The 13,528-nt window shown below is 43.1% G+C and overlaps 1 protein-coding gene across 3 annotated transcripts in view; it reads left to right on the plus strand.

The window, feature by feature from the left end:
* LOC130532683 (intermembrane lipid transfer protein VPS13B-like) overlaps positions 1–13,528 on the plus strand; it is a 231,590-nt gene that overhangs the window by 112,768 nt on the left and 105,294 nt on the right. For all 3 annotated transcript variants that reach the window (XM_057045445.1, XM_057045444.1, XM_057045446.1), the window contains exons 23-25: positions 5,335–5,569; positions 6,441–6,658; positions 10,113–10,316. In XM_057045445.1, the coding sequence (XP_056901425.1) occupies positions 5,335–5,569; positions 6,441–6,658; positions 10,113–10,316 (657 nt within the window). The remainder of the gene's footprint in view (positions 1–5,334; positions 5,570–6,440; positions 6,659–10,112; positions 10,317–13,528) is intronic.

A 13,528-nucleotide genomic window follows, 5' to 3' on the forward strand; every position in this document is an offset into this window, starting at 1 on the left:
CAGAATCCAGATTGAATTAGAGCCTGGGTGATTGTACATCAAAGTGTAAAAGGATCCGTGTTCATTTATACTCCTAAGCAACAGGGATCAGGGCCTAAATCTCAAGATAAGCTATGGTCACCTACTAAATAATCAGGCCGTCACTCAAAAAAAAAAAAAAAAAAGCAGATACTTCTACGCTCCGAGGGCCTGTGTCTTTTTAAATCTATAAACTCCGGGGCTGAAACCACCGCAGGACACTAGTCTCTTATTTGCAGACCGAGGATATGCCAATGAAAAAGAGCAGAGCAAATGAGACACAGGCAAACACACACTTGACTTTGACTTACTGTCCTCACTTCTCTGTTGAAGCATAGAGTTTCTGCAAGTCTGGCTTTTTGGAAGTATCTGGTGGTGTAACTGAGTTCATTGCTATTGCAGGTGCCATCCTTCAGAGGAAGTGGCCAGCAGAGCACCAAGTCTCAACAAGGATATTAAAAATAGACACTGGTGGGGGGTGGGGTGGAGGGGGGTCGCTGGGAGCAGCACTGGGATGTTAATTCAGGTGTTCTCGGTCAAGGTCGTGTTTTTGTTATTGTTGTTGTTATTTCATTTTTAATTTAAATGACTGATGACTGTAGGTGCACGGCGTAATGTGATCTGCAAACCTGTGTGTGGAGTGCTCATGCACTGTACGTGGACGTGCACATGTGATCCTTGTGTGCATGCTCTTTTGTGTGACATTTGAGCATGTTTTCACAGTTAAAGCCTGGCACGTGCAACTTCATAAGGAGTTCATTGGCTTCAATATTTTTTCTTAACGGAGATTTCCTGCTCAAAATTGAGGGTTCTCTGCTGTGTATACAGAGAGAGAAAGAGACTTTTCATTTTTCAACTTACCCTTTATTTACACCAAGTCATGAAAATATGTTTTGTTCCCGAAGCAAGCTGTGAAACCAGACACATGAGACACTGAGGACACATGTAGAGAACATCCTTCTTACCACATCACCTCGTTTGTGCCCCATTAGTCCAGATTCCCCATTTGGGAAACCAGCAGATGTTCTAACGTCTCCCTTGTTGCTCACAACGAGCATCCCTACTCAGCCCATCGGTCCAGGTGAGCTGTATGTCTTTTTGTGCTTCATGTTCCATTCATTACCCTTCGTTGGAGGTCAGCCATCCTATTTGCAACAGGCGACTCGTGCCGAACCCACCAGCCAGTCAGGGTCAGATCCGAACCGAAACTCTGGGCTACTTTGACTGTCTGACCCAAGGCAGAGGTCAAAGGTTCAGCAGAGGGAGGGAAAAACTAATCCTGTCACCAAATATAGACACAAATATAAACTCACCTTTCCTCCCCCCCTAAATGACTCAGTGTGGAAGTCCCATGCCACTAACATTTAACTCAATTTGTTATTTCTAATGATTTTGTTTCACTTTGACAGGACATGATGTCATTGTGCTAAAGGAATGAAGAATCAAACTCCCTGGTCCTTCATTTCCCCAGTGAACACACCTGCCTTTCTCAAACTTCAGCATGGATCCGGACTCCTGTAATTAATGTGGCTCAGCTATACATACCCCCCTGCATATGTCTGTGCCGTATTTACAGTTTGTTGTACCTGAGTCATTTCCAGAAGCGATCTATCTATCATTTCTTTCTGCAGTTTTATTCCACATTACCCTCAGCCCCACAGAGGGTAAAGTTGTGTAACAGATATTCCACTCTGCAATTATACCTCTGGCTTTCAGATATTATTTGTGCCCGTTTCTATTTTTAAAGTCTTTTTCCTTTTGCTGCACTTGGAAAAGCTGCCTTTCCACAGTCCTATTCTAACAGAAAATAAATTTCTGCTGTCCCATTATGGAGAAGAATTGAACTGAGTCTGCGGAGCCTTGTGACTCACTTGTAAGTGCAGAACCATGTTACAAATTTGGCCTCTGAAGCATGTGACACAGCTAGCTGGATTGCAGGTTGACCTGGGACACCTGTTGGGTTCCTGTGCTGTGACAGGACAGCGAGCACGCTTTCTCTCATTCACACACACGCGGTCACAAACACGGATTTTCCTCAAGAGCGTGTGTGTCATTGTCACACAGGCTAACTACTTTCCGTGCTGTTTTTATAGGCCTGTTAAAGAGCTGTTAAACACAATTGTGTGGAGTACCAAACATGAACCTATATAACCTCCAATGAACTTTTGCACCTGTGACTCACTTTCTTTTCTGAACTGTTCGTACTGGATCCCCCCCCCCCCCTTTCTTAGTTGATGCAAGAGTTCCATAACAGTTTCTTTCCTCATGCATGGTCGCGGTGACAATGCTAGACACTGATTGACGGGGCGGTGGAGGGCTTAACGTTGGTCAGGGAGAAGAGTCGTCAATATATTTGGCTCTACTCTGACCAGTAATTCACACGGGACAGTCTGACCACAAACACTTTCTCCGTTTGGATCCGTCTGAACTCTCCAACATTGCCAACATCCCCTTCTTGCTCTGTCATTTTTTTGGTCTGCTTATTGCAGGTCTTCTACTGTGTGTGTGTGCGTGCGTGTGTGTGTGTGGGTGTGGGTGTCACGGCTCAAATATGAGGCCACAGAGAGGGAGCCATGGAGGTCTGTGAGGTTAACCAGGGCGACCTGCTGTTACAGGGTGGAGGACCGTCAGTGGGTCTCAGAGGGTTCTAACAACACGTTCCTGTAAGAGTGATCTGACCCCAGAACCAAGAACGGGGTTTTACAATCTTCTGTGTGTGGGGCGGTGTGATGACATTCAGGTGTGATATATGTTCTTTAACCGAGGAGTAAAGAGCTTTCAGCATGTGATCCTTGTGGTGGAGGTCTTTCTGAATGGTAAACAGCGGGGGTGTGGTCTCTGTCTTGACCGTTCATCTGTTTGCAGGATTCACTCATACCGCGGCTCATGGGACAAGGGAGGCCAAAGCAGAAATGTAATTCTCATGAACTATTGGACTCTGGCACATTTCTGCAATTCTCAATTCTGCAGTTGTCTATCGTAGTGTGTATTTTGCATTGGATCCAGAGGCAGATTAAACATTCCTAAACATTCTATTATTAAAATAGCAAATGAAGTCTATTGGCAGAGCTGCACTCTCTGAGCCCTTTTACTGCTTATTATATTTTGATCTAACTTGTTTACTGTATTTGTCTTGGACACGACTTCAGCCAGTAACTGTGTTGCCTCCTGCAGTAGGTATGGGTTACAATAATTATTTTGTTCAGAGACTCTCCGGCCCCACAGATTTTCGCACGATTCAACCCAGACACTGGCAACATCCTTCGCTAACGTAGCTATTATTCATTTTATTCATTTATGTTCTTTTGTGTATTTTTCCTCTGATATTATACGTTGGCATCTTTTGCCCTGTGACTGTGATTTAGATCCATTTTTAGCCACAAAATCTGCTCTCCTTGTGTGAAGTACATGGATAAAATACTTTAACCATAGCAGCCAGTCACCTTTTTCAGTTTTTGAGGTGGAGAACAATATAGCTGTAATGAAAATGACCATTGTGTTACCCGGCTGTGGGGGGGACACTTTTTTTCCATTGCTTACTGAGACCAATTAGGGCTTTTTGAATGTATTCTGCTGCAGCAACCAGCAAGTCAAGAGAAATCCAAGCTATCTTGTGGCAAATCTGAAGCTGCCATGCATGTGACATCATCTCTGCTTTTGCGATGCCTTGTGGAACAGCAGCAAATCATTATAATGTCTAAGCAAACACAATTGAAAGGGATTAAACTGTGTTTAACTGGGCCTAAATTCTATTTTGCTGCACGTAAAGTGTCTCATTTTCTGTCCGTTTTGACTTGATAGAACTTCTTGTGCCACAACAGCGTTACGCGTGTAGCACAATCAGGCGCCGGAGCGTGATTAGGAGTAATCAGTAGTGAACAGAAGATGAGTGAGTAAATGAGTGAATGGATAAATAAATGGAAAAATTACTAAATAAATATTTAAACATCCTGACTTTTACATCTGGGTCTTCTCAAATACAGACACGCTGCTGGTTAGTATTTCCCAAGAGGGAACCTTCATCAGAGAGCGTTTATAACCCTGTTTATTATTTGGCTATGATTATGTCTAAAAGTTTGATATATGGTGACAGATTAAGTCAACCATCAGATATCGTATAGGAAGTCACATCATTCATATACCAGTAGTTGGAGATGTACCATGACTCATTTCATACAGCAAATGTTTAAGTTTTGGATTTCATTCTGGTTGTTTTGGTAGACCTTTGCAAAGCCTGACTGTAATAGGATAAAGCATATACATAGTGTTTACTGAGACTTCCAATTTTGGGCACAAGTGAGATGTTTGGAGCAAATGTTCTTCAACAAAACAACTGATTAATTGAATTGAATTGAATACGCTGGAGTGAGGAATAGCTTAAGCAGGAGAAATGCTAACGTACATGATGAACCCAAGATGTCCGGCAGGATAGCGTTAGCTGGAGACACTGAGCTCAAGGTGCAGACCAGAGGCACAGTGTTAAAACCAGCGCTTTCCGTGTGCCTGCCTGCTTTACAGCTTAACCCCACTAAGATCTGCAGCAGACCGGCCAGTGTCAATGGATTTTCTTTCTGTGCGCCGGCTCTTAAAAAAGGCCAAAGACTTATGTGTCAGTGTGCAAAAGTGTTTCAATTTCCAGCCCCCCTTTGAAGAGTAATCAGAGGAGGAAGCAGCGTGAGATGAATGTGTAACAGTATATCTCACTCTTTCTCTTTCTTCCTTTCTCTCCTTCTCGCCCTCTCGCTTGCTCAGTCTTTTTCTCGGATTCTGCCATTCTCAGCTGGGGGAACTGGCCTTCGTTTACAGGCCTGTCAGCAGCCTTCCAACATTTGTGTGTATTATTAGCAAAAGGCCGTGCAGTATATGCAAATTTCGCAGGAGGACATGACTCTGCACATGTGCATGGAATAATGCGCGTGCACACACACACACACTCACTCATATTATTCTGGCAGCACCTGCCGTCTGCCCCCTGGACTCTTCTCCTCTGTTAAATGCTCTTTTAAATCATGTTGCCCTGCTATAATGGAAAAAGATGCTGCTCATACCCCTTCTGGCTACTGGTTACTGACTTAATGGCTTGTAAATTTCCCTTTGTTGGTGAAAAGGTGAGTATGATGTAATCCAGTTGGAATGGACCTTTTAGATGGACTTATAAAGAGAATACATTTCAACACTTGAAGTCTCTGAAATTGTGTTGCATTTCCTCCCAAATAAAGCTGTAAACCTACACTTCTATTGTTCAATGGCAATCAAAAAACAGTGTGGGTGGCCGTTTATGTTTATGTGCCCTTTACTTTCCTCTCACCTCTACAGTTGGAGCTGCAGTCCTGCTGCATGTTTCTGCCAAACGATAGCCTCCCTTCCCCCAGCACCATCATCTGTGGGGATATTCCTGGTACGGTCCGCAGCTGGTACCACAACCAGGCCTCCATGCCTGGGACTCTGGTGGTCTGCCTGCCACAAATCAGCATCCTCAGTGCCGGACACAAGTACATGGAGCCTCTGCAGGAGCTTCCCTTTGTGGTCTCTAAGCCCATCTTAGAGGAAGGTAGGCTTTCCTACCAAAAACTAAATTACAACCTGTTAAAAAGATTGATTGAAGTTTCTGGGAAATTAAGTTGAAAGAAATGCTTCAGGTTTTGTAATAACTGAATTTGCTTTTATTGATAATTAAAATGAATGCTTTGCTAAAAGTAAATGGCTATATAATATGAATTCGTCATCATTACGGGCATTTCAACGCTGGGCAAACCTTTGACCCACCACTACTCATTTACCGCTGACAGAAGACAAACAAACTTAAGGAGAGTGACTTTGAAACATGGGCCCTGCACATGTGGCGTGCACACCTGGTAGAGTTGACATAAGCAACACTCAGAACTTTGAGTGGTGTTTTCTCTTCTAAAGAAGAAATAAAACAGTGGGGGTGGCCCCGTCCTTTTATAAATTTACACTTTGCCGCTACGTCACTATTGCACACATATATTATTATAAACGCGTGCTTTGAATGAAAGCGAAGGCAGTGATATTTGCATTTTGACATAAATTGGACAGGCCGTTCTTCAAGGAATTTTCCCAACACAAACAAATGTTCAATAGTTCTGTCAAGGCTGGCACGCCGTCAGACTGGGCCTTTCCCACCGGCCTCTTTTAGGCAGCACATGTATCTCCTGGCTTGGATGTTTAAGACAGCTTGTTATATCACCTTTGGTATTTTTTATTTTCCATCTTATCTCAATGTTCCAGTCCATCGCTCTTGCAGATTCACATCTCCTCTCTGTTTCCTTGCATTTTTCTTTGTCCTCCTCCGAATTTCGCAGTTGTTCTGCACTCGTTCCTGCATTCACGCTCTCTGCCAGCATCAATATTCCATGTTTTTCAATAATCCTTATTTTTCCTCCTCTCACGTCTACAACTAGGCGATGCCTTTCCGTGGACGATTAGTCTGAGTCAGTTCAGCCTGTACACGTTGTTGGGACAGCAGAGGAGCCTGAGTCTGCTGGAACCTATGGGCTGCACCTCCACGTTGGCCGTCACATCTCATAAGCAGCAGAGCGGCTCTGAAGGAAGGCACTCCTTTGTAGTCTGCCTCCATGTTGATCTGCAGCCCATTCATGTCAAGTGCTCCAACCCTCAGGTCAGTGAGACCGACGAGAATTCTGCAAAGTAGTCATCAGATGTACATGTGTATTTATACAAATCACCCGGCTGTAAACTTTCCTGAAATAGGAACACACGCACTCTGGCATGAAGATGGGATGTCTGCTTGATTTTCTGTAACAGATTGACTTCGATAAACAAACTGCCTCATCTTCTTAACTCTTATAATTTTCATGAAAATTAAAATGTAAATAGAAGAGTGTTGCCTTATTTGTTTTGGAAAAACAGTCTAATTTTTGAGTGAAGGGGGGGTGGAGATTTGCAGGCCTCCTCATCATTGTTTTACAGCATGTTATTATGTTTTAGTGAGAAGCTAATGAAAATGGACAGACTGGAGTCGGAACGTTTTGGTCTCCCTGTTGTGTCCCTGCGTTGTTTCGCTGCACAGCTACAACACTCTAATCTTCAGAATTGAATTTGCTGTATTGAATTAGGTTCCTGTTTAAACACCTTTTTGAGTGCACACACTGTTTCTCCAACCACAGCGATGCACATGAAAAGGCCTTAATCTTTTACAATGACAACTTTCCCAGAGAGGGGAGAGCTGCTCGTCTACAAAGGGGAAAGTTTCTTTCTCCTGGAGCGCCTGGGTTTGGCAGAGCTCGGAAGGCTTATTGCGATTATATGATGAGTCATTATTAGTTTTTTGGTCCAATGAAAACTTCTCTTATTCTTTTCTTGTCCTTCATCACAATTCCTCTGTGCTCCCCTCCCATGCGTTCACCTCCTCTGTCTTCCCGTCGCTCCTCTCTTTTTCAGTGGAAAGTCAAATACGTGAGTGCTGCACCATCCTAAGTCGTGCGGCAGCCCGTTGCTAACTAATGCCAGAACAATATTTCTCTCTTCACAAAAAAAAAAGCTTCTCACTACAGATTATTCCCATTAGCGCTAGCATTTGTGGGAATTTACATGCAAAGAGTGCATGTTACAGTGCTGAGAAGCTTGTCTCAGTCTCAGTATCGCACTTATTTTGAGTCATTGCTACATTTGAAGTCAACTAAACAAACCGAGGAGTTTGGCTTCTTAACTTCTCCGCTGCATTTTTGTGACATTAAATCAGATTTTCCATAATATGCGATGGATTACTTCATGGCACAATCAAAGTATTTTTGGAAACTGGAGTAACGTGGTCTTGCTTTTAATCTTTTTCTTCTCTAAACTTGATTTCTGCTGCCCCAGGTATCATGGAATATGTGGTTTTAATGTGTAATTCCATGAAAAACTGTGCCTTTTCCTAAATCCATGTATGGTAATGGCTGCACACATGAGCGAGCACGTTTGTGAACGGGTTTAAGTCAATGAATGCAGCTGAAATAGGAATTCTGAGTGAAGGTAAGTAAAATAAGGGACAAATGGCAAAAGAGAAGACTATGTGCACATGTGCACATAATGCATGGAATATGAAGAGGCAGCCAAAAGAGCCTGATGAGCTTTGATGCATGTTTCCATTGCATGTTTGCTTCATTTCAAAGCAGAACACCCAAAAGCAACGGAGAAACCCAAACCTACAGCAGTCTAAGCCTTGTTTCAAACCTGCACTTATATTAATTTGAGTATTCTGATATAAAAATGGACGGTTTTGATCAGCGCCATCAGTTTCCAACTATTACATTGTGTTAAATCATTTGTCTGTGTCAAGCTTTCAATTGTTTCTTTTAGGATCACAGAAAATTAGGTCTCTCCCAGTAGTGCAGCCACACTGTTCTTTGACCTTTGTTACCCACGGTAGCAGAAATGTTCACGGAAATTACAAATTTTGCACATACAGCCAAAAACCAAACACACTGAATGACAGTCACTCAACCATCTGCACGATTTCTCTGTTGCTCTTTATTTGTTTTAGTGAATGTAGAAGCTTCAGCACAGTCGTGAGCTGAGGCCTGACAGCACTAACAGAGACAAAGAAAAGGATATAACTGATTAGGGAATAGATTTGGAATGTAAAATGTCAGAGGTGAGATAAAAAAATTAATTGGACGTTGTTTTGAGAGTATGATGAAATTTAAAGATGGATGGCTAACAGATGACGGATGCATGGAAGAGGTATACAGAAATATACAGGCACTTTTTTTTACGTGGAACAGATGTTCCAAACCTCTCTGGTTCTGTGTTTTTTACTCCTGTATTTGGTATTTTTCCCTCTCTTCCTCCACATGTGCATTCTGAGCACAGTGTGTCTGGATGTTCTTTGTTGGACTTCCAGGCTGTCAGAGGAGGGAGCACGGAGCCGTGCCTCTCCTGTCAACAGGGCACTTTGGCTGGGTATGGCAGACAGCTGTTGGCCTCGTCCCTGGACGGCTGCTGGATCGGAGTTCGCAGCTCTTCCTTGACATGTTTGAAATGACCCAGCTGTAGTGTATTGTGCTGCTTTCGTTTGATTTATGCTTATTTATGAAGGGCCTCCCTGTAATGCGCACGCTAACAGCCGTGCATGTGTGTGAATTAAGGAAAGCTATTTTTTACATGCGCTCTCATGTGCCTTTCCACCTTTACTTTGCGGTAGAGAGTCGGGGGTGTTAGTTGGCCATAGAAATGAAGCGTTTGAAATCCAGAAATTAGCTCACTGTGAAACAGAGTCACTTTTCTCCCTTTTTTTTCACAACAGCTCCGAGTGAATGCATGAATTACTGAAAGCATCACATCACATTCCCCCACTTTCCTCTCATGTTTTCCACTCTTGTTTTTTTGGCTTTGTTGTTATTAAAGCAGAGGCTCATTTTATGTGAACACATGATAAATAGTTGAGAACACTTGACGCCGAGCCTTCAGTTTTTCCTAACTGTGGTGAGTTTTGGGGGGAAATTGATGACACAACTTAACTTTCCTCTGTGAGTGTTTCTGTGGGGGTTTTGTTGTTATGGTGCAGTGAGACACGTGTACGAGCACGCTGAGCTTTTCGGTCAAATATCCATCCCATAGACGCATGAGCACATACTTGAAGTTTGACATCACCTTTCAAATTGAAGTCTCTGATTGACAAGCAAGAATGCCTGGAAGGCTGCTAGACTACAGTAAAAGAAATGGGAACAGATAGTGATTCCTTTCTGTCGAAGGTTTCCTCCCTTTTTCTTTTTTATTCTCTCTCAATTTTAACTAGATTTAGTGTCACATAACTGCAGAGCTGCCAAGCCAAATTATCGTAATGGCCTCAGAAGTCAGAACAAGATGAGAACACCCTGATGCAGCTGTTTGACTCAGACCTTGGCAAATATGCTTTGAATCTTGTTTTAAATATTAAGATGACTTGTGGCGTGTTAGTTATCTTTTAAGGCCCCAGCACAGTAGGATTCATGTACCGTATTAAATGTGTATTCGGTACAGTTGTCCTGTTTGCTCTAGAGTAGTCAAGAACCTAATATATGGATTTTTCCTCACTATAATCTAGTACAAAAATGTTTTTTCCTTTTTCCTCTCATACTGTCACCATGCAGGTTCAGTTGTTGTCCCGGCTCCTCTTCAGCTGGAGCAACACATGGGCTCGCCTCCAGCGACACGGCATCTTCCGACAGACCTCCAGCATCCCAGAAGCTCCGGCCGGTGCCACTCCGTCCTCCCCAGTACGCAGCAGTGCTGGCACCGCGCTGCCAGACACCAGCACCTGCAGCCCCTCTGCAGATCTGGGCTCACCCACAGAGGTTTGTGTCACTCCCGCAGTTACGTATTTATCCAGGCTCAGGCAACTTTGTCTTCGAGAGTACAAACATGCAGCAAACAATCAAGATATTTTAAGCATAGTTGAACCAAATGAGAGAATCAGTGGTTCGTTTTGATCCGGACAGGTAAATATCAAGGTACAGGAAGACCGTATCCTAGATTTTCAGATGAATCAGTTTTCCTTTGCGCACATCACAGTCACGTTCAGTTTCATCTTCCTGGTGTGGGGTGAAAGTTGAAACCACAGTCCCAACAAGTACCCCACACAGCAGGTTATTGGTTACATATTAAAATGAATTTCTTTGTGTGCGTTCTCTTGTCATGCCTCCTCTGTTGGGCCCTTTGAATCATCAAAGGCCAAACGATTCTCGTTTAATGTCAAAAGTTAATTAATGTCAGTAATTTTCTCCATTTCTCAACATATGAAAGGAGACTTTGAAAGGGTCTTTGCAAATCTATTTTTTAACTCTTTCATAAGTCATGAACACACATTTTGAATGTGAACCAACAGGTTCCCTTTACTTATTTCCCTTTCATCCCTCATGTAGGTGTGATTCAGTCAATATCATTTTCTTTGAAGCCTTTTGCAAACATAACTGCAGTGATTGATTACTTTCAGAGCAGAAATTCTGTTTTTTAGTTTTAGCGCATACTCTAAGCAGCGTTAAACCCAAGTTTGAGTGTAAACCTGCCAGTTATTTTGGAGGCACGTTCGAAGTTCGTGCATTTTCTTCTCTGCGTATAATGGGCTTCACTGATGTGAGGCTTTCTGCTCCTGTTCAATACAGTAGCAGCAGCAGCAGCACCCAGCTGGGGGTCCACGGGCTTGTGTAATGTGTCCCCCCGTAAAGTAGAATGCAGGAGTGTTTATATTATGGTCTGTCGATGGTCCTGGTTTTAATGTGCTATGACCACTCGGGCCTTGTCAGCAAAGAGGGGCCTCTGAGATCACAGCACAGCCTCCATACCACCCTGAAAGGCAGTCCAGTGTGGACCGGTGTGAAAAACGTGACCTGTGTGTCGATGTGCATCTATGTCTACTTTTATTTCCTTACGATCGGCGTGTGCGTACCTGCTTCATTTATGGATGAGGAAAGTGGAAGTGGAGTGTGGCAGCAGAGGCCCTACAATATAGTGCCTATATAAAAAGGCCGGGGAGGCCCCTGACAGCCCACTTGTCACTGTTTACGTAAGTACAAACACTGGTAGAAGTATTTAGTCCTCTGGGAGGCTGAGTGATTGAGCAAGAATGTAGGAGCTGTTTTGATAAGTCTCAGCAGTAGTGGCAGCAGTCGCTCCCCAGAGGAACGCCCCCAGCCCACCTTCCTGGTCTTCCATGGCTTCCACCCCATTCATCCGCCCTCAGCTGACACAATATTTTTGGACATTTTCATATACACTACTACCTTTTAGTCAACAATCCCTTTGCTCTTCCTCTGTCTGCTGTGTCATTTACAGCTGGACCACCAGCAGCGTCAGCATTAGCATGAATCACATCCTATGATAATAATCATTACAGCGCGGGATGACGTAACCTTCCCTGAACTGATGCCAAAAAAGATGAAAGCAGTCCATCCATGTGTCATGTTTCAGTGGTTTCCCTCTTCTCTTTCCATTTCCTTTTTTCTTTCTGTATCATCTTGGCTTTTCTTTCTCCCTCCACCTGTCCCATAAGCTTTCTAACTTCTCCCCTTTTTTTTCTAAACTGCTTTGTTCTCCATCTTTCTTTGACACTTCCCAGCCTGCTGTTGTCTTCCTATGTTTGGATGTGTCTGATGAGGAAAGACAAACTCTGCAAAGAAAATAAACCCAGATCCTCGGCCCGTTTATAAGGCAGAGGCCCAGGAATTAAACTGTATACTTTTCAGCTTGGCTTGTGGAGGTGTGGGAAAATAGCTCCCTTTCAAATTCATGTGTTTTGGCCTGTGTGTTTGAGGCCCCTGGAAGCTGGGGAACATGGCAGAGGCCACCCCTACCCTCTCTACAGCAGCACATCTGGTCTTCAAGGCCTCACCTTGATATGGGCAGAGGGGGGAATATTCTAACGCTGATTAAAAATGAGCCTTTGAGCCTTTTGTAGGTAGTTTTAGTGGTAACTTTCCTCTCCTACAATCTGGTTATTATTTTGGACTCTACTTCATTTTTTGTAATCAAGACACAAAAATGCAATAACTGGACAAATGCATTAGTTTCATTTCTTTTTTTTTCCATATCAGTGAATGTATAAGGTTATCGTTCAATCTCAAACGCAGCAGTGGCAGTGGGATTCTATTTTTGTTCTCCTCTGACTATGATGCTGTAATTCATCCAAGAGGTGGTTGGGATGTTCCTGACAGTTGTGATCCTAACAGACTGTATCCAGTCTAAGAGACGCAGTGGTCTGAACGTCCCGCAGTGCCAGTGGCCGCTTCTGTTTCCACACATGATATTACAGAGCTTAATCCTACTGACCGGCCAAAACTGTAAACTAAATAGCTGTAACCACACACACACACACACCACACACACACACACACACACACACACACACACACACACACAGAGCTGTGTTTTGACTCCAGTTCAACAATAATTAGTCCCCAAATGCCATTTGACACTAGAATATCTCATTGAAACTGACTGAACGCCATTACAACTGAGCTCATGTTACTCACTGCCTGTCACCATTATTACTCACAAATGACACACACACATATGCACACACACACTTTAACTGGTTGGTTCCATGAAAACATAATGACGCTACTTTACCCTTGATTGGAATAAATGCTAGTTCTGGAAAATTAAATGATTGTGTGTTGTTTTGTGGTATGTTGGTCATATACCAAGTGTACAGTATATGTACCGGTATACTGTATATGTATGTATAGGCTGTATATTTGGTAGAAATGGGATATGTTCCAATATTCGTTGGGTTATGTTTGTTTTACATGGCATGAAACTACATTTTCTGTTCCATATTTTGACTTAACATAGAACAGTCCAAATCTCTAAGAAAATAAATTCCCATTTATCAGTTTACATCCTCAATTATACGGCAACATTCACAGAAAATTGCTACGTGTTGATCCTTAATTCAGCTGTGTCGTAGGCATCTGTTGTCACTGATCTCTGCTGTCAGCGACCCTAAATCTCACAATTATTTAAAATTTGCAAATTAACATGAGGTCTTCGTCCCTGCACTCGGCTGCGA

This window comes from Takifugu flavidus, chromosome 10 (genome assembly GCF_003711565.1).
Source record: "Takifugu flavidus isolate HTHZ2018 chromosome 10, ASM371156v2, whole genome shotgun sequence".
Classification (NCBI taxonomy): Eukaryota; Metazoa; Chordata; class Actinopteri; order Tetraodontiformes; family Tetraodontidae; genus Takifugu; species Takifugu flavidus.